The sequence below is a fragment of the Xenopus tropicalis genome, chromosome 2 (assembly GCF_000004195.4).
Source record: "Xenopus tropicalis strain Nigerian chromosome 2, UCB_Xtro_10.0, whole genome shotgun sequence".
Taxonomy (NCBI): domain Eukaryota; kingdom Metazoa; phylum Chordata; class Amphibia; order Anura; family Pipidae; genus Xenopus; species Xenopus tropicalis.
Window position 1 is genome coordinate 93,337,574 of NC_030678.2, and position 13,264 is coordinate 93,350,837.

General features: G+C 36.2%; 1 protein-coding gene across 1 annotated transcript in view; it reads left to right on the plus strand.

Moving 5' to 3' along the window:
- Positions 1 to 13,264, plus strand: part of ulk2 (unc-51 like autophagy activating kinase 2) — a 75,198-nt gene that overhangs the window by 54,412 nt on the left and 7,522 nt on the right. Inside the window, exons 13-25 of the mRNA XM_004911627.4 lie at positions 89 to 260; positions 1,337 to 1,400; positions 2,049 to 2,141; positions 3,752 to 3,889; positions 4,574 to 4,719; positions 5,298 to 5,381; positions 5,863 to 6,146; positions 7,588 to 7,781; positions 7,899 to 8,008; positions 9,026 to 9,166; positions 11,219 to 11,427; positions 11,984 to 12,162; positions 12,888 to 13,006. Coding sequence (XP_004911684.1) covers positions 89 to 260; positions 1,337 to 1,400; positions 2,049 to 2,141; positions 3,752 to 3,889; positions 4,574 to 4,719; positions 5,298 to 5,381; positions 5,863 to 6,146; positions 7,588 to 7,781; positions 7,899 to 8,008; positions 9,026 to 9,166; positions 11,219 to 11,427; positions 11,984 to 12,162; positions 12,888 to 13,006 — 1,933 coding nt within the window. The remainder of the gene's footprint in view (positions 1 to 88; positions 261 to 1,336; positions 1,401 to 2,048; positions 2,142 to 3,751; positions 3,890 to 4,573; positions 4,720 to 5,297; positions 5,382 to 5,862; positions 6,147 to 7,587; positions 7,782 to 7,898; positions 8,009 to 9,025; positions 9,167 to 11,218; positions 11,428 to 11,983; positions 12,163 to 12,887; positions 13,007 to 13,264) is intronic.

Consider the following 13,264-nt stretch of genomic DNA (forward strand, 5'->3'; position numbering starts at 1 on the left):
AGGCCTAGATAATATAATATTCAGTAAACTCATGCTGTTATATTTTAAGGAATGAATCCATAGAAATCATTACTGTCTTTAATCTTAGTCTCTGCCAGACATGCAACATATCCAGGAAGAAAATCTGTCTTCCCCACCACTGGGTCCACCAAACTACTTGCAGGTGTCTAAAGACTCTGCCAGCACTAGCAGCAAGAACTCTTCTTGTGATACGGATGACTTTGTCCTGGTTCCCCACAACCTGCCTTCTGACCACTTCTGTAAGGATTTTATTTTAACAGTATTACAGTTCTTAATAGAAATGCCTTGCAGGCAAGTGCATTAGATTAAGTGCAAGATGTATTGTTCACCACTCTATCATGTCATTGTTGTTTTGAATAATTGAATGTGCCTTGGAAACAAACAGTGGGAAGTCTTAGGATTAATTTATCTAAGTTTAATAACATTTCTCATACAGGTAGCACATCAGTGTGTGCTCAACTATTTACCTTTAAATGAACCACAAAAAATCTAGTTTTTATGCTTTTATATTACACAGTGTTTTCTTAGTAGACTGTTGATTCTATCGACCTGCCCATGGGGACAGAAAATAAAATGTGACTTTACTTTTCATTTTCAGATTTTGCCCTGTTTAATGCAAGCAATTACAAAAACTAGATTGATTGATTGATTGATAGATAGATAGATATTTCCTAATTAAAACAATAGGCAAAAAGTATGTTCAACCCAAACCTAATGCTAGTATGGGGGTATACTGCTTCTTTAAAGAATTGTATTGCTGTTATAAATTAAGCTGTTAAGTGCTTATCTCATACTATATGGGCTTCTTAACTCATTCTCTATGTACTTTTTTAATGTGAATGAGGCCATTATTATATATTATTAATATTATATATAATTAATACATTATATCATACACCCATGCCAATCCTGTTTAGTTAAAGGTAAGGTTGTGCTTGTTTATTAAATGACAGAAAATGTTTCCAATGAATTGCCTGGTGCAAATGCACCAAAGTGCATTTATTTAGTAATGGCCATATTTAGAGGGCCATACACATCAAAAGCCCTCTGTCCAAGTCTCCAAATGAGTATCTCTGCCCGGTTTGAATACCCAAGGGAGCTACTTTGGGCTACTTTAAAGTCATGCAACCCTCAGAATATCAGAATAAACCCTAAAAATTGTTCAATATTGTTTGGAAAGGTAATCATTTTGGTTTCTCTGTCTCCTCCCCAAAAAAGGAAAAAAAATATATCTTTCACTCTATTCACTCTGTATTATAAGGATCCCATTGAAAAGTTTGACTGCTCTGTCTTAAATGTTATTTACATATTGCAGATGATATGACTACAGCAGCAGCTGGGCGAAGAACGTCATCAAGCGAGTTTCTGATGAGTGGAGGGTTAGTTATTATTATCTGCTAAATTTTAAACTAAACTTTAATGTAACAGTTTCGTTTGGAGTGGTCTTTGCATGCTGTATAGCACTGTGTGTACAGTGGTGCTTGAAAGTTTGCCAACCCTTTAAAATTTTCTATATTTTTATATGAATGTGACCTAAAACATCATCTGATTTTCAAACAAGTCCTAAAAGTAGATGAAGAAAACCTAGTTAAACAAACAAAACAAAAAATATTATATTTGGTCATGTATTTATTGGGAAAAAAATAATCCAATAACATATCTGCATGTGGGTAATTGGTGTGACCCCCTTGTGCCCCCTGTCAACCTCTGTTGGATAAGGACCAATAGTCTCTTTATTTACAGCTACTGTTGAATGGCAATTCAGTATGGCACACAGCTGGCACACTTAAGCTGGCCATATACCTTGAGATCCGCTTGTTAGTTGAGGTTGTCAAAAAAGTGAACCTTTGCTCAATGTGGCCACCTACTAATACTGAGGGCCTACTGACACTCATTGACACTCAAGTCAGCAGCTTATATTGGCCTCTGTGTGGGCAGCTTTAAAAATGGAGCTGAGATGTCTGTAAATACAAGCCTTGATACTTATTTGTTAATATAGTTATGTTTTAATTACTGTGTCTTTACAGACAGTCACCACTGAACACTTCAGGAAGCATGGGAATTGTGCAAAAACCTACAGTTAACGCCTTACGTTGTGGTTCTTCATCTGTGACCGCCAGGTGTGTTTTTCTTTACTCATGTTTTTGTAGCCAGATGTATTCAGTGTGAGCTTAAATATCTTGCTTATCTTGTGATCTTATGATCTTGTTTTAAGGCATTACAATATAAATGTCAGGTGTATGTCTCTGCAGGTAATCATGAGCTGGATTATGTTATATGCCAGCATATAATATCGGTGGTTTTTTAAAATTGATTTTTGGTTGAGGGGGCGTGTTACAACCTCAAGTTTGAAACCACATTCCATAAATATCATAAGACTTTCTTTTAAAATGTGTAAGTTATGCTAAAAACCATCTGGTAGTGTAAAGCATTTACAGTAAACCTCTGTGTGTAGGTCTAGCATTAATATTAATGCAGCATTCATGTGACTAAAATAGAATGCTTAGTCTATTCATAATAAGGAATTAACAGGTATATGAATGCTGCTTCTTTTGTTTATACATTTCTGTGAACCCCTTTGCCTATTCAGGCAATGTATCCATGTATTAAAATATGCACATAACCATGGATATATAGGTATATAAGGTAGAGCCCCATATTTAGGGTGAAATTTGGGGAGAATGCCTAGCTGCTCTACTAGATATTTATAAGAAGCCCAAATAGAATAGGATTTAGAGTAAACTCCTATATATTGCCATAGTTAAGTATGAGTGAATGTTTGATACAACAAATAAAGGGGAACCTGCTCAGATTTGGTCTTCAAAGGGGGGCAAAAAATCTTAAAATATCTGCCCTAATAATTGTGAGTAAGTCACCATTATTCTGTTGGGTAAAAGGTTACATATGAATGGTCCAAGAAGCCAAACTTTGGTTCATAGCACTGTTAACATCCATGTTTTTTGTAGCTTTTTAGTTTCTTATTTTTAATGTTTGATAGATGACTGAACTTCTTCTGTTTCTGTTTCTGGCTACCTCTATAAGTTTGCTGTGTTTTTGGTGTTTACTACATAGTTCTTTTCAGTTACTTTTTGGCTTCACGCACAAAACCCTCTTCTCTGAATGTTTTCTGTCTGAAAGCTGTCATTAAGCATGGGTTTACCAATTTTGAAGATAAGATAATAATGAGAAAAATTCAGTGAACAAATACTAAGGTGGTAGTTGAGTTATTAACTAAGGTCCTTAGAACAAACTGTTCTTAATGATGGAATTGTTTGTAATCCAGTTGTGTGCTTACATAATGTATTTTTGTATTTTACCAACTGTGCACACATAGGTTTTATGTAAACAGTACAGTTGTTCTAAACTTACCGTGAACTTCCTGTTCTTGCAGGCAGCAGAGTTTCCTAGAATTACGTTGTTTTTCCAAGCAGTATGTGGTGCAGTCCTGCAGGGAGGGACTTAGTCCCGCTGATTTTCTGATCCTAGTGAATGAAGCAATAACCTTAGCTGCATTGAGACTTTGAAATCAACAACACGGAACTTTTGTAGCTGTAGCTAAATGTGTTTTTGTAATTCTTAGTAGGAGAAATATATTTCTACCACCACATAAGATAGACTTACACGGGAACTATTTATTAGACATAGAGCATCCAGCTTTGCAAATGGTTCAGATAACAAAGAGATCTGTCAACAGAAATGTATTTCCCTACTTTGTTCCTTTTGAATGCAGACAAGGTCAGCCGCAAGTATCGCCTCGCAGTGAAACTGCTCCCATTCCTGTGCCAACACAGTTACGGAACTACCAGCGCATTGAGCAAAATCTTACCACTACTGCCAGCCCAACATCTAACCCTCATGGATCACCAAGGTACAGTTTACCTTTGTCTTTAAAACATAAAATTAGTAATAAGTAGTATTTATCTCACAATGAATAACCTCTAAGTGTAACTCTTTGTAGTCATTGCCTTTTTTGTAACATACCTGCCATAACATTATTTTGTATACTGGTATTCTCAATGCTTTATACGTTTATTAGCTGATCAGGAAAATATAATGTAATGCAAGAGGTGATATTCCAATTGCCACTGCTATTGGTTGACTATTATAAAATCCCAAATAAAACAGTGTTCTGATTCTAATTTTATAATGTACCATTTTAATGTTATTTTATATACAATAAAATTATTAACGCCATTAATCATAAGAAATGGATGCACATTTATTAAAATATAATGACAGTAATTCTATAATGTGATCCTAACACTTCCCACTCCAGCACCACCCACTGCATTCATTCAAATTAATCAGGAAAGGCACATCATGCTTGATGAGTTCCTTTAAAAAAATGCATTTAGGTTAGCCCAGTACAGACTTACTGCTGAAAAAGCAAGACTTTCTGTTGTCTTGAATAGCAGTACTGTCACCAAAGAGGTGATATTTTTCAGGGAAGGATCAGTCTCACGTGTACTGTGTTTACTGTGTACTGCAATGAAAACATTATGTTTAACATGAATTCATTTTTGCTCACCTGTTTGTTTGTTTGTTCATGTAGATCGGGAGCAGTACGGCGGTCTAATACTAGCCCCTTGGGCTTTTTAAAGGTTGGATCTGGGTCACCCAGCTCTGCTGACATGGTACAAGCTGTTGGACGCCGCTTATCCACTGGATCCTCACGGCCATACTCTCCTTCACCGCTAGGTAAACAATCAGTAACATCTTCAGACAAGACAGATTTTATTAATGCAATTAGCACACATTGGACATTAGTCATCTTGGAGGGGAAAAGCATGTAGCCACCTCAGTCTGCTTAACCTGTATGTCTGCTCGTTTGTCAGCTCCTTAACTCAAAATAAATTTTCCTGTAATGTAGAAGTGAAAGAATTTTGGCCCACATATGTTTAACAAATCACTGCTGGGGGTAACAAATCATCAGAACTGCATTTTCCCTTGTTTCTTACATTCCCCAGACGCTTTGCTTGTTTTGCTTTTTCTGTTACATATGCCCACGTAGAGCATTGTGTTTACTGCTCCAGTGTCAGGTTTGACCAGCATTTAGACTAGAAGTTCATGTATTGTCTGCAGTATCACTCAAGTAAAAGGAGTAAGGGGGAGGGGAAGAGGAGTTTCTGCTGCTTTAAAAAGTTTGCCTCATGCAATGGAATAACAGTTACTCTCCTCCTATGTTGCTCTCCTTTTGATTCAGAAACACTATACTAAGTAGCTTTCAAGGGGTGGGTAAAAATAATTAACCAATTCTTGCTTTTTTTTTTGGACAGTTGGGACTATTCCAGAGCAGCTTGGGCATTGCTGTTGTGGATATGCTCAAGGACATGAATCTAGAAGCAGAAATTCTTCTGGGGGTAAGATGGATTCCACATTTTATCAGTTCAAGTATTGCTTAGTATACAGTATTTCTCAAACATCATTATAACCAGTTGATCATCTGTGAGGCATTTTATAAAATTGGAGAGCACATTGTCATAGTCTTACTGTAGCTATCTATAATAAATATCACTGGGGGATATTGATATAAAAGCCCCACTGATTTATATAATGGAAAGCAGAAACAATTTTTCCTGTTTGGGCAGTAAGCCCTTAATGTATATTTAAGGGAAAATAAATAAAAGGCAACTCTCTACTTATAAATGGGGTGTGTATTCTTGATTCACTGATATTATTTGATGTGTATCAGATAGAAAATATATAGACAATGAAAAACTGCATATCTGAATCCAAGGCCCTTGTATGGGGAAAATCAAAATAGCGCTGTACTATATGTTCTTGGAAGTTAAATGTGCCAGGTGAGAGTGCCATTTTTTAAGGTTTTCTGCATTTGTGCAGGTTCTCCAGTACCACAGTCACAGTCAACGCAACCTTTGTTGGGAGCCAGGCTGCAGAGTGCCCCCACCCTTACTGACATCTACCAGAATAAACAGAAACTGCGCAAACAACATTCAGATCCTGTGTGTCCTTCCTACGCTGGACAAGGCTTTGGCCACTCTCCTCAGCCTGCTCGGCCTGTCAGTCTTGGGGCTTCCCCTACAAAGCACATGGGATCGTCACCGAGGAGCTCAGAATGGTTGTACAAAACTCCATTACCTACAATTATTGGATCGCCAACCAAGGTTGGTTATGCAATCAAATTAAAATCTTCATATAAATAAATCTGAAACTTTAAATTACCATCATAAGCTGACACTTTGCATGATCCTACAAAATCTAATAAACTTGCTGACTGATGACCTCATTCACCAGCTTTGTAAAGGAACTGACACTCAGAACTGCATGAAGTGTTGTTTAGCCATTCACATCAGATATCCCTGTGTATCTAGGTATATTAGGTATTTAGAATACACTGTTTTTCTACAGTTCAAAATGTTAATTTAACTTAAATGGAATCTGTCAAATACCAAAAGGTGTTGCCAAAGAATCTTCACTGCTTCTGCTAATGGCATATTCAACATAAAAGAGCCAAATGCAGACATTAACCTATGTAGATAACTATAGGCTTAATGAGGTAAACACAAACATACCTAGAACAGCATGGTGTTCATATACTGTACTTATAAATTTAATGTCACAAATTCATAGATGTGTATAGAAATACACCTGGCAAAATTAAGTAAACAAATCAATTCTCTAAGATGTTTGCCTTAAAGTAAACTGACTTAGTGACACAAGTTCTTTTTTTTACCCATGGCCTTATGTTGACCGCTTGATCCACTTTCATTTTTGTAATTCTCTCCTTAACCCACTTCAGTTTGTTTCCATGTTCTACATTCTGCTAAACTGCACTTACTGAAGCCTCTAATGACCTACTGTTAGGCCAGTCTATTAAACATGTTTTTCTCTTAAGCTTTTTGTTGCCTTTGAACTCAATTTCTTTTAAACATTCTATTAATGCTCACATGATAAAGCTCTCTCCTAGTACAACTCATACTTTTAACCTGTTCCCTTTCAGTCTGTTTCTTGGATAATACTGATTTATTCCTTGGCTTTGTTCTATATATCTCAAATGACTGACTTTTCTCTCACTACCTCCAATGTATATAGGTTATATAATAAAAAGTGCAGTCACTTGTAGCAACCAACCAGCAGACAGCATTCACTAGACACCTGTTTAAAACGTGGAAGGCACCCCCAGTGATTTTAATAGCTTTCTTGAGACCCCAGGACAGTCATCCTGTTAGCTGAAAACTGAAAGGGCTGGTACAAAATATGAGAAACCCAATGCAATTATGTTGCTATATATCTAAATTACATCTGGTGGACATTTATCACTGCATCTTTCCTTTTGCTTCCCACATCCTTGCTGATATGCAATACTGTATGTAACTCAGTGTGAGATAAGTTGGTGATTATTGTTTAGTTTGCTTTTGTTTTGGGGATAGCTGCAACGATGTAGTACTTTTTATTTTCACTACAGTTTTAGTGTGTTATCTTTGGCTTGGATTGTGGCATTTGCAAAGAAGTGGCCTTCTGCCAGCAGTACCATCTGTAGCTATTTCCAGATGGACTGAATTGTAAAAAAAAACTGCTTTGCTTACAGTTAAATTACATTTTCAGGCAACTGCTCCATTCAAGATTCCTAAAACCCAAGCATCTTCAAATCTGCTTGCACTGGTTAATCGTCAGGGTCCCGTAGACACTTCTGTGCCAGCAAAAGATACCTTAGAAGCAAGAGAGTTCTCCCAGTTTGTCTGCACTTATGGAACAGAAAAGCAGAACCCACTTGAACATGGCAAAGCCACATTTGGAAGGTAAGATCTTGCTTTCAGTGCAATATGGCCTTATATTTGCAATACATAAACATGGCACAACATAGGTCATGAACAAGCCCAGTTAATAGTATAATCATTTAATTCCATGTTGTACAGATCTGTAAGTGCTGGGAGGCTTTCAGACCAGACTGGGAGAGCTACTCTTGGAGGGCAGCATTACCAGGGCAGCACTGACAGTCTCAACTCAGAACGCCCAATGGATACAGGTACATATTTATATATTTATCATCTATTCACAGTGCTATATTAGAAAACAGAAATTAGAATTATAAACCACAGTGCAAATCAAAGGTACAAACTAAGTGATGTGTTTTAAGTAATGAGTGATAGCAATGATTTGGTAAGAATTTGCATAATGTATCAAGATGTACAGTGGCTACTGTACTGACAGATCCCAGCAGAAAGATAGAGGTTCTTGCTTTTGTCAAAGGGACAATAACATCAAAAAATGAAAGTGCTTTAATGTAATTAAAATATAATGTACTATTGCCCTGCACTGGTAAAAGTTGTGTGTTTGTTACAGAAAGAGTACTATTTGAGAAAAGGCACAGGTTACATAGCAGTTACCAGATAAGCTCTTTAGAATACAATGGTGTTTTATTTGTTATCTGCTATGTAACCTGTGTCTTTTCTCCTTTGAACAGCTGCCCCATGGCTACAACACAACTTATATAAATATATTTATATAAATACTATTTATATAAATTATAGCAGTCTTTCTGAAGCAAACATACCAGTTATACTAGTGCAGATCAACATAATTATATTGTAATTACTTTTATACAGGTTCAGCAACCTTCAGTACAAAGACCCACAAAGCTACTTAGTAGCAGCTACTTGTCACAGACTAATAATAAATAGTAATAATTCTCCATACAATTTTTACGTATTGTGGAAGAAGTGTACCACTGGACTTACTGTACATAGTACGATAGATGCCTTGTGATCACACATACATTCAAATTTAACCAAAATATTTGTTGTTAGCTCTTTTCTGTAAAATAAATCTCAGCTTCTTGTTTCCATGGCTTACCCAGATGCAGCTATAGCACCATCTAGGGGTTCTAAATAGAATAAGTTGTTGCTGCATATGGAGAACAGTAAATTTTACTGGGAAATGAGATGGTGCCCATATACAAAACCATTATCTGTTTAAGTCAATGTAGCACATAAAATGCTATCCTTTATGCTATCCTGTCCTTTATGTTTTATTTCTTTTCTAGTTCCTGCAGGTGCCTGTGGAGCTGCATTGACTGTGCCCTTAGTTGGAAACAGAGGAGTCATGTTCACTGTGGGATCCCCCCCTAATAGTGCCACCCCTCCAACTTGCACTCACATGATGATGAGGACAAGAACTACTTCAGGTAAGTAATTCTTATTTGCTGAAACTTGCAATGAGCATTCACTTTTGATCTGTGCTTGTTTAGCAATCAAGTCTGCCTTGGTCACAGTTGGTCACCACCATCAATTTATAGAATAAATTACATTGACCTGTAGTAGATTGTGCCATTAAACTAGTTATTTTAACATAGATCATTTAAGAACTATGGGTAATGTTAGATGCACAATTTGCCATATATTATTGATAAAGCCACATGCAGTACAAAACATGGAATGGCTTTATACATTTATACTTTAAGTAATTGCAAGGAACTAGAAATGCCATGGATTAAGAGGCAACAAACCCAAAAACTGATACACATAGAAAAATTTTAAAAAAGTAATGAAAGAAAATATACTATATCTATGGGAATGGTCAAATTAATTTGCACTGAGCGATACTATGTAAAAATGTTATGTTATTAACTGCTTGAACAAGTAAGAGGATGAGACCCTGCACTATAGTCTCAGGGTGCACATTGTATTGATTAATGAACAAGAGATTAGGGAAAGACACAAATTCTTATTGGCACACCTGTGTTTATTAAATAAAAACAAATCTTTTACTAGATCAATTAAAAATACTTATTGTTAAAATGTAAAGAAAAGTTAGGTAAAGTAGGAAAAAATAAAAACAAATCTCTATTTAATGGGTCAATAATAAGAGTTGTTTTGACAGTTTCAACTCTTTATGTCTGCAACTCTTAACATTGTTGCAGATCGTTGTCTCGCTACAATTATGTGTTGCACCGGAAAGGATTTACACATGTATTACACCGGCACAGATCCACTTAAATTCTCCGTGTATTATTCTCCATGCCCTGTGTGCTACTATGGGCACGGAGAATTATACACGGAGAATTTAAGTGGATCTGTGCCGGTGCGCCGTTTAGTTTGGTCAGTTAGTCTCCCACCAGGGAAGAGAGGATGAGGTATTTTGTATTATATTTGTATACTCACCTTATTCCCTAATAAGAAACCTAAGATACCCCCCAATAGCTGTTTAATCCCCTTTCCTTCATCCTATGATTACTCCTCATTGTATACCTCTTGGAGAATGGGGCTAAAATTTTGGGGTATAAGACACCTGTATTTGTGAATTGCTAACTGCACTGCAGTATAGCTAAGCCCCAGGCGCCGTCATCCATGAACTGCATGCTATGTGGGAATAGAATGAAGCACCCATAGCAATCTGTCCCAAAATACTGTTTATTTACTAATACTTAAGGGATTTGGATTTATGCCTACAGCGAATCTTATCATTATCATAAAGAAAATAGGTGCGGAATGGCTCTCCTCAAATCCTAAGTTTATTATCACTTAGAAGTTGCAGCGTAATTAGTAATAATAATGGGATTGGAACACTGGAATGCGTGAAGTCGAGACAAGACAGACACCATACGTTTATTATATAACTTTATTAATAGTACATTTATCCATTAGAGGTGTTATACTTACCTTTGAATTGATGCTGTGGTAAAGTTGTCTGCCGCTTGAATTTGGTGGGGACAGACTGATTGAGGTATAAAACTTTACTGACAAGTCGTCCCCAATGGAATGAGGAAGATAGAAACACTTAAGCAATTGTGTAATACATGTGCAAATCCTTGCCGGTGCAACACATAATTGTAGCGAGACAACGATCTGCAACAATGTTAAGAGTTGCAGACATAAAGAGTTGAAACTGTCAAAACAACTCTTATTATTGACCCATTAAATAGAGATTTGTTTTTATTTTTTCCTACTTTTTCTAACTTTTCTTTACGTTTTAACAATAAGTATTTTTAATTGATCTAATAAAAGATTTGTTTTTATTTAATAAACACAGGTGTGCCAATAAGAATTTGTGTCTTTCCCTAATCTCATGTTATTAACTGCTGTCACCTGCCATCTTGTAGTAGATGTGCTTTGTGGTAAGCTGCAGCTTTATGAATTAACATTTTTCACTATGCTGTTCAAATTGTATATTTGTACATCATTTAAGTAAATATATTAATAATTATTTTAAAAAATTTATTTTTTGTTGTATTATGTAGTTGGATCAAACAGCTCAGGAGGCTCTCTTTGTTCCACAAGTGGCCGTGTGCTAATGGGGTCTCCATCTACTTTCAATATGGGCTCTTCTCCCCCTGGAGCAGATGCAGCTCCAAGTCTAAAATACATGTCCTATGGCACATCACCGCCCAGCTTGGAAGACTTTATCACTTTTGAGGCCCCAGAACTTCCTGAAGAAACTTTAATGGAGGTAATAGCTGTACCAAAATGAATAAATATACTGTTAAACCTGGACTCCAGTTAGCATATATTTTATAAAGAATTTTGTTCCTGTAAATGTGATGCAGTTTATCAAGTGCCGGCTTTAAGAAATACTGTTCAGACAAATGTTTTAATTTCCACAGAGGGGGAAGATACCTAAAAAAATAAAAAATGGCAGTTCCCTGGATCAGTAATTAGTTATTTTGCTTAGTAATCATATCTTTAAATGCAATTTCTTACAAGAAAGGCTTACAGTCTGTTTGAACTCGTAACTGAATTGGTGCCAAACTTTTCTCTGGTTTGAAACCCATTTTATTGGGATTATAAACCCTCCTTTCCTTAATTTTATATGTATGCCATCCACCATATTAGGGAATTAGTATCTAGCCTTTGCATAACACAATTTAGGCACTAGCCTAACCTTACGATTCTTGGAATTTGTTTAAAAAGATTATGATAAGTCAGGAAAATAAAACCTGCATTGTAAAAAAAAAAAAACCCCAATAAGGTGTTAATTTAATATGATTTCAATTTGTCTCTTCAAGAGAGAACATACAGACACACTCCGCCACCTCAACCTCATGCTGATGTTTACAGAATGCGTTCTAGAACTGACAGCAACCAGGGGAGGGAATCCTGAGCTTTGTGCCTCTGCTGTGTCCCTTTATCAGATTCAGGAGAGTGTTGTGGTTGATCAAATAAGTCAGCTGAGTAAAGAATGGGGGTAAGTCCAAAGGCAGAGGAAAATACAGTTTTTTTGGTATCTACATTTTAAATAGAAAGCAACTTATAAATGATATTATATTTATCTCTATATGACTGTTCATGCTAGTATTTGTGTAGTTAAAATGGACTGTGTACCATCATTTTCATTTCTTTGCAGTAGAATATATGGAAAAATATGATTGGTAGGCCTTATCATTCAATATTGACTTGACCACCTGAATGTACACTGTATAGCACATTTGGGTGGGGGGAGGAGGTGTCATGCATTTTGCTGTGACTTTTTTAATAGTTAACCTATTTGAACACAAGTGAAGCCATATTATTAAATCTGATATGTTTTTATCAAGACAGCCACACACAGTCAGTTCTTAGAAGCATCTAATCAACTTTATGGCCCAATTATTTTCCTAGCTGGCCTGTGATCCCACACACATATGGTTCTGCTAGCAGAGGAATGCACAGATTTGTGAACTGAACTGTCTCTTTTCCCGAAGAGACAAATGTCTCAGTACTGCTGATGCAGATTTTACCAGGCTGACTGATTACAGTCCAGTCGATCCCAAACCATTTTCTGTTAGGACATTTTTGTCTTCTCATGTGGAGCAACATTTGTGATTATCATCTCAGCAGACAACTCATACCTTGCATATTGCTTGAAATACTATAAATCTATACTTTTAGGCACAATAATTAATGTGTTTATTTTTCACTTTTCTCTAACAGACAAGTGGAGCAGTTGGTGCTATATATGAAAGCTGCGCAGTTCTTAGCATCATCTCTACAACTTGCCAAATCCCAAATAAGAGCTGGAAAGCTGACTCCATCTAGCACTGTAAAACAAGGTTGGTGAGATCAAATTGTATTAAAGGAATATCTTAGTACCTGTAGTTTGTTGTAGCTGTTTTCTAATTTGTACCAAAAGTACATTGCAACTACCTATGGTTGCTGTGTACAGGTCCTTTTCAAAAAATTAGCATATTGTGATAAAGTTCATTATTTTCTGTAATGTACTGATAAACATTAGACTTTCATATATTTTAGATTCATTACACACAACTGAAGTAGTTCAAGCCTTTTCTTGTTTTAATATTGATGATTGT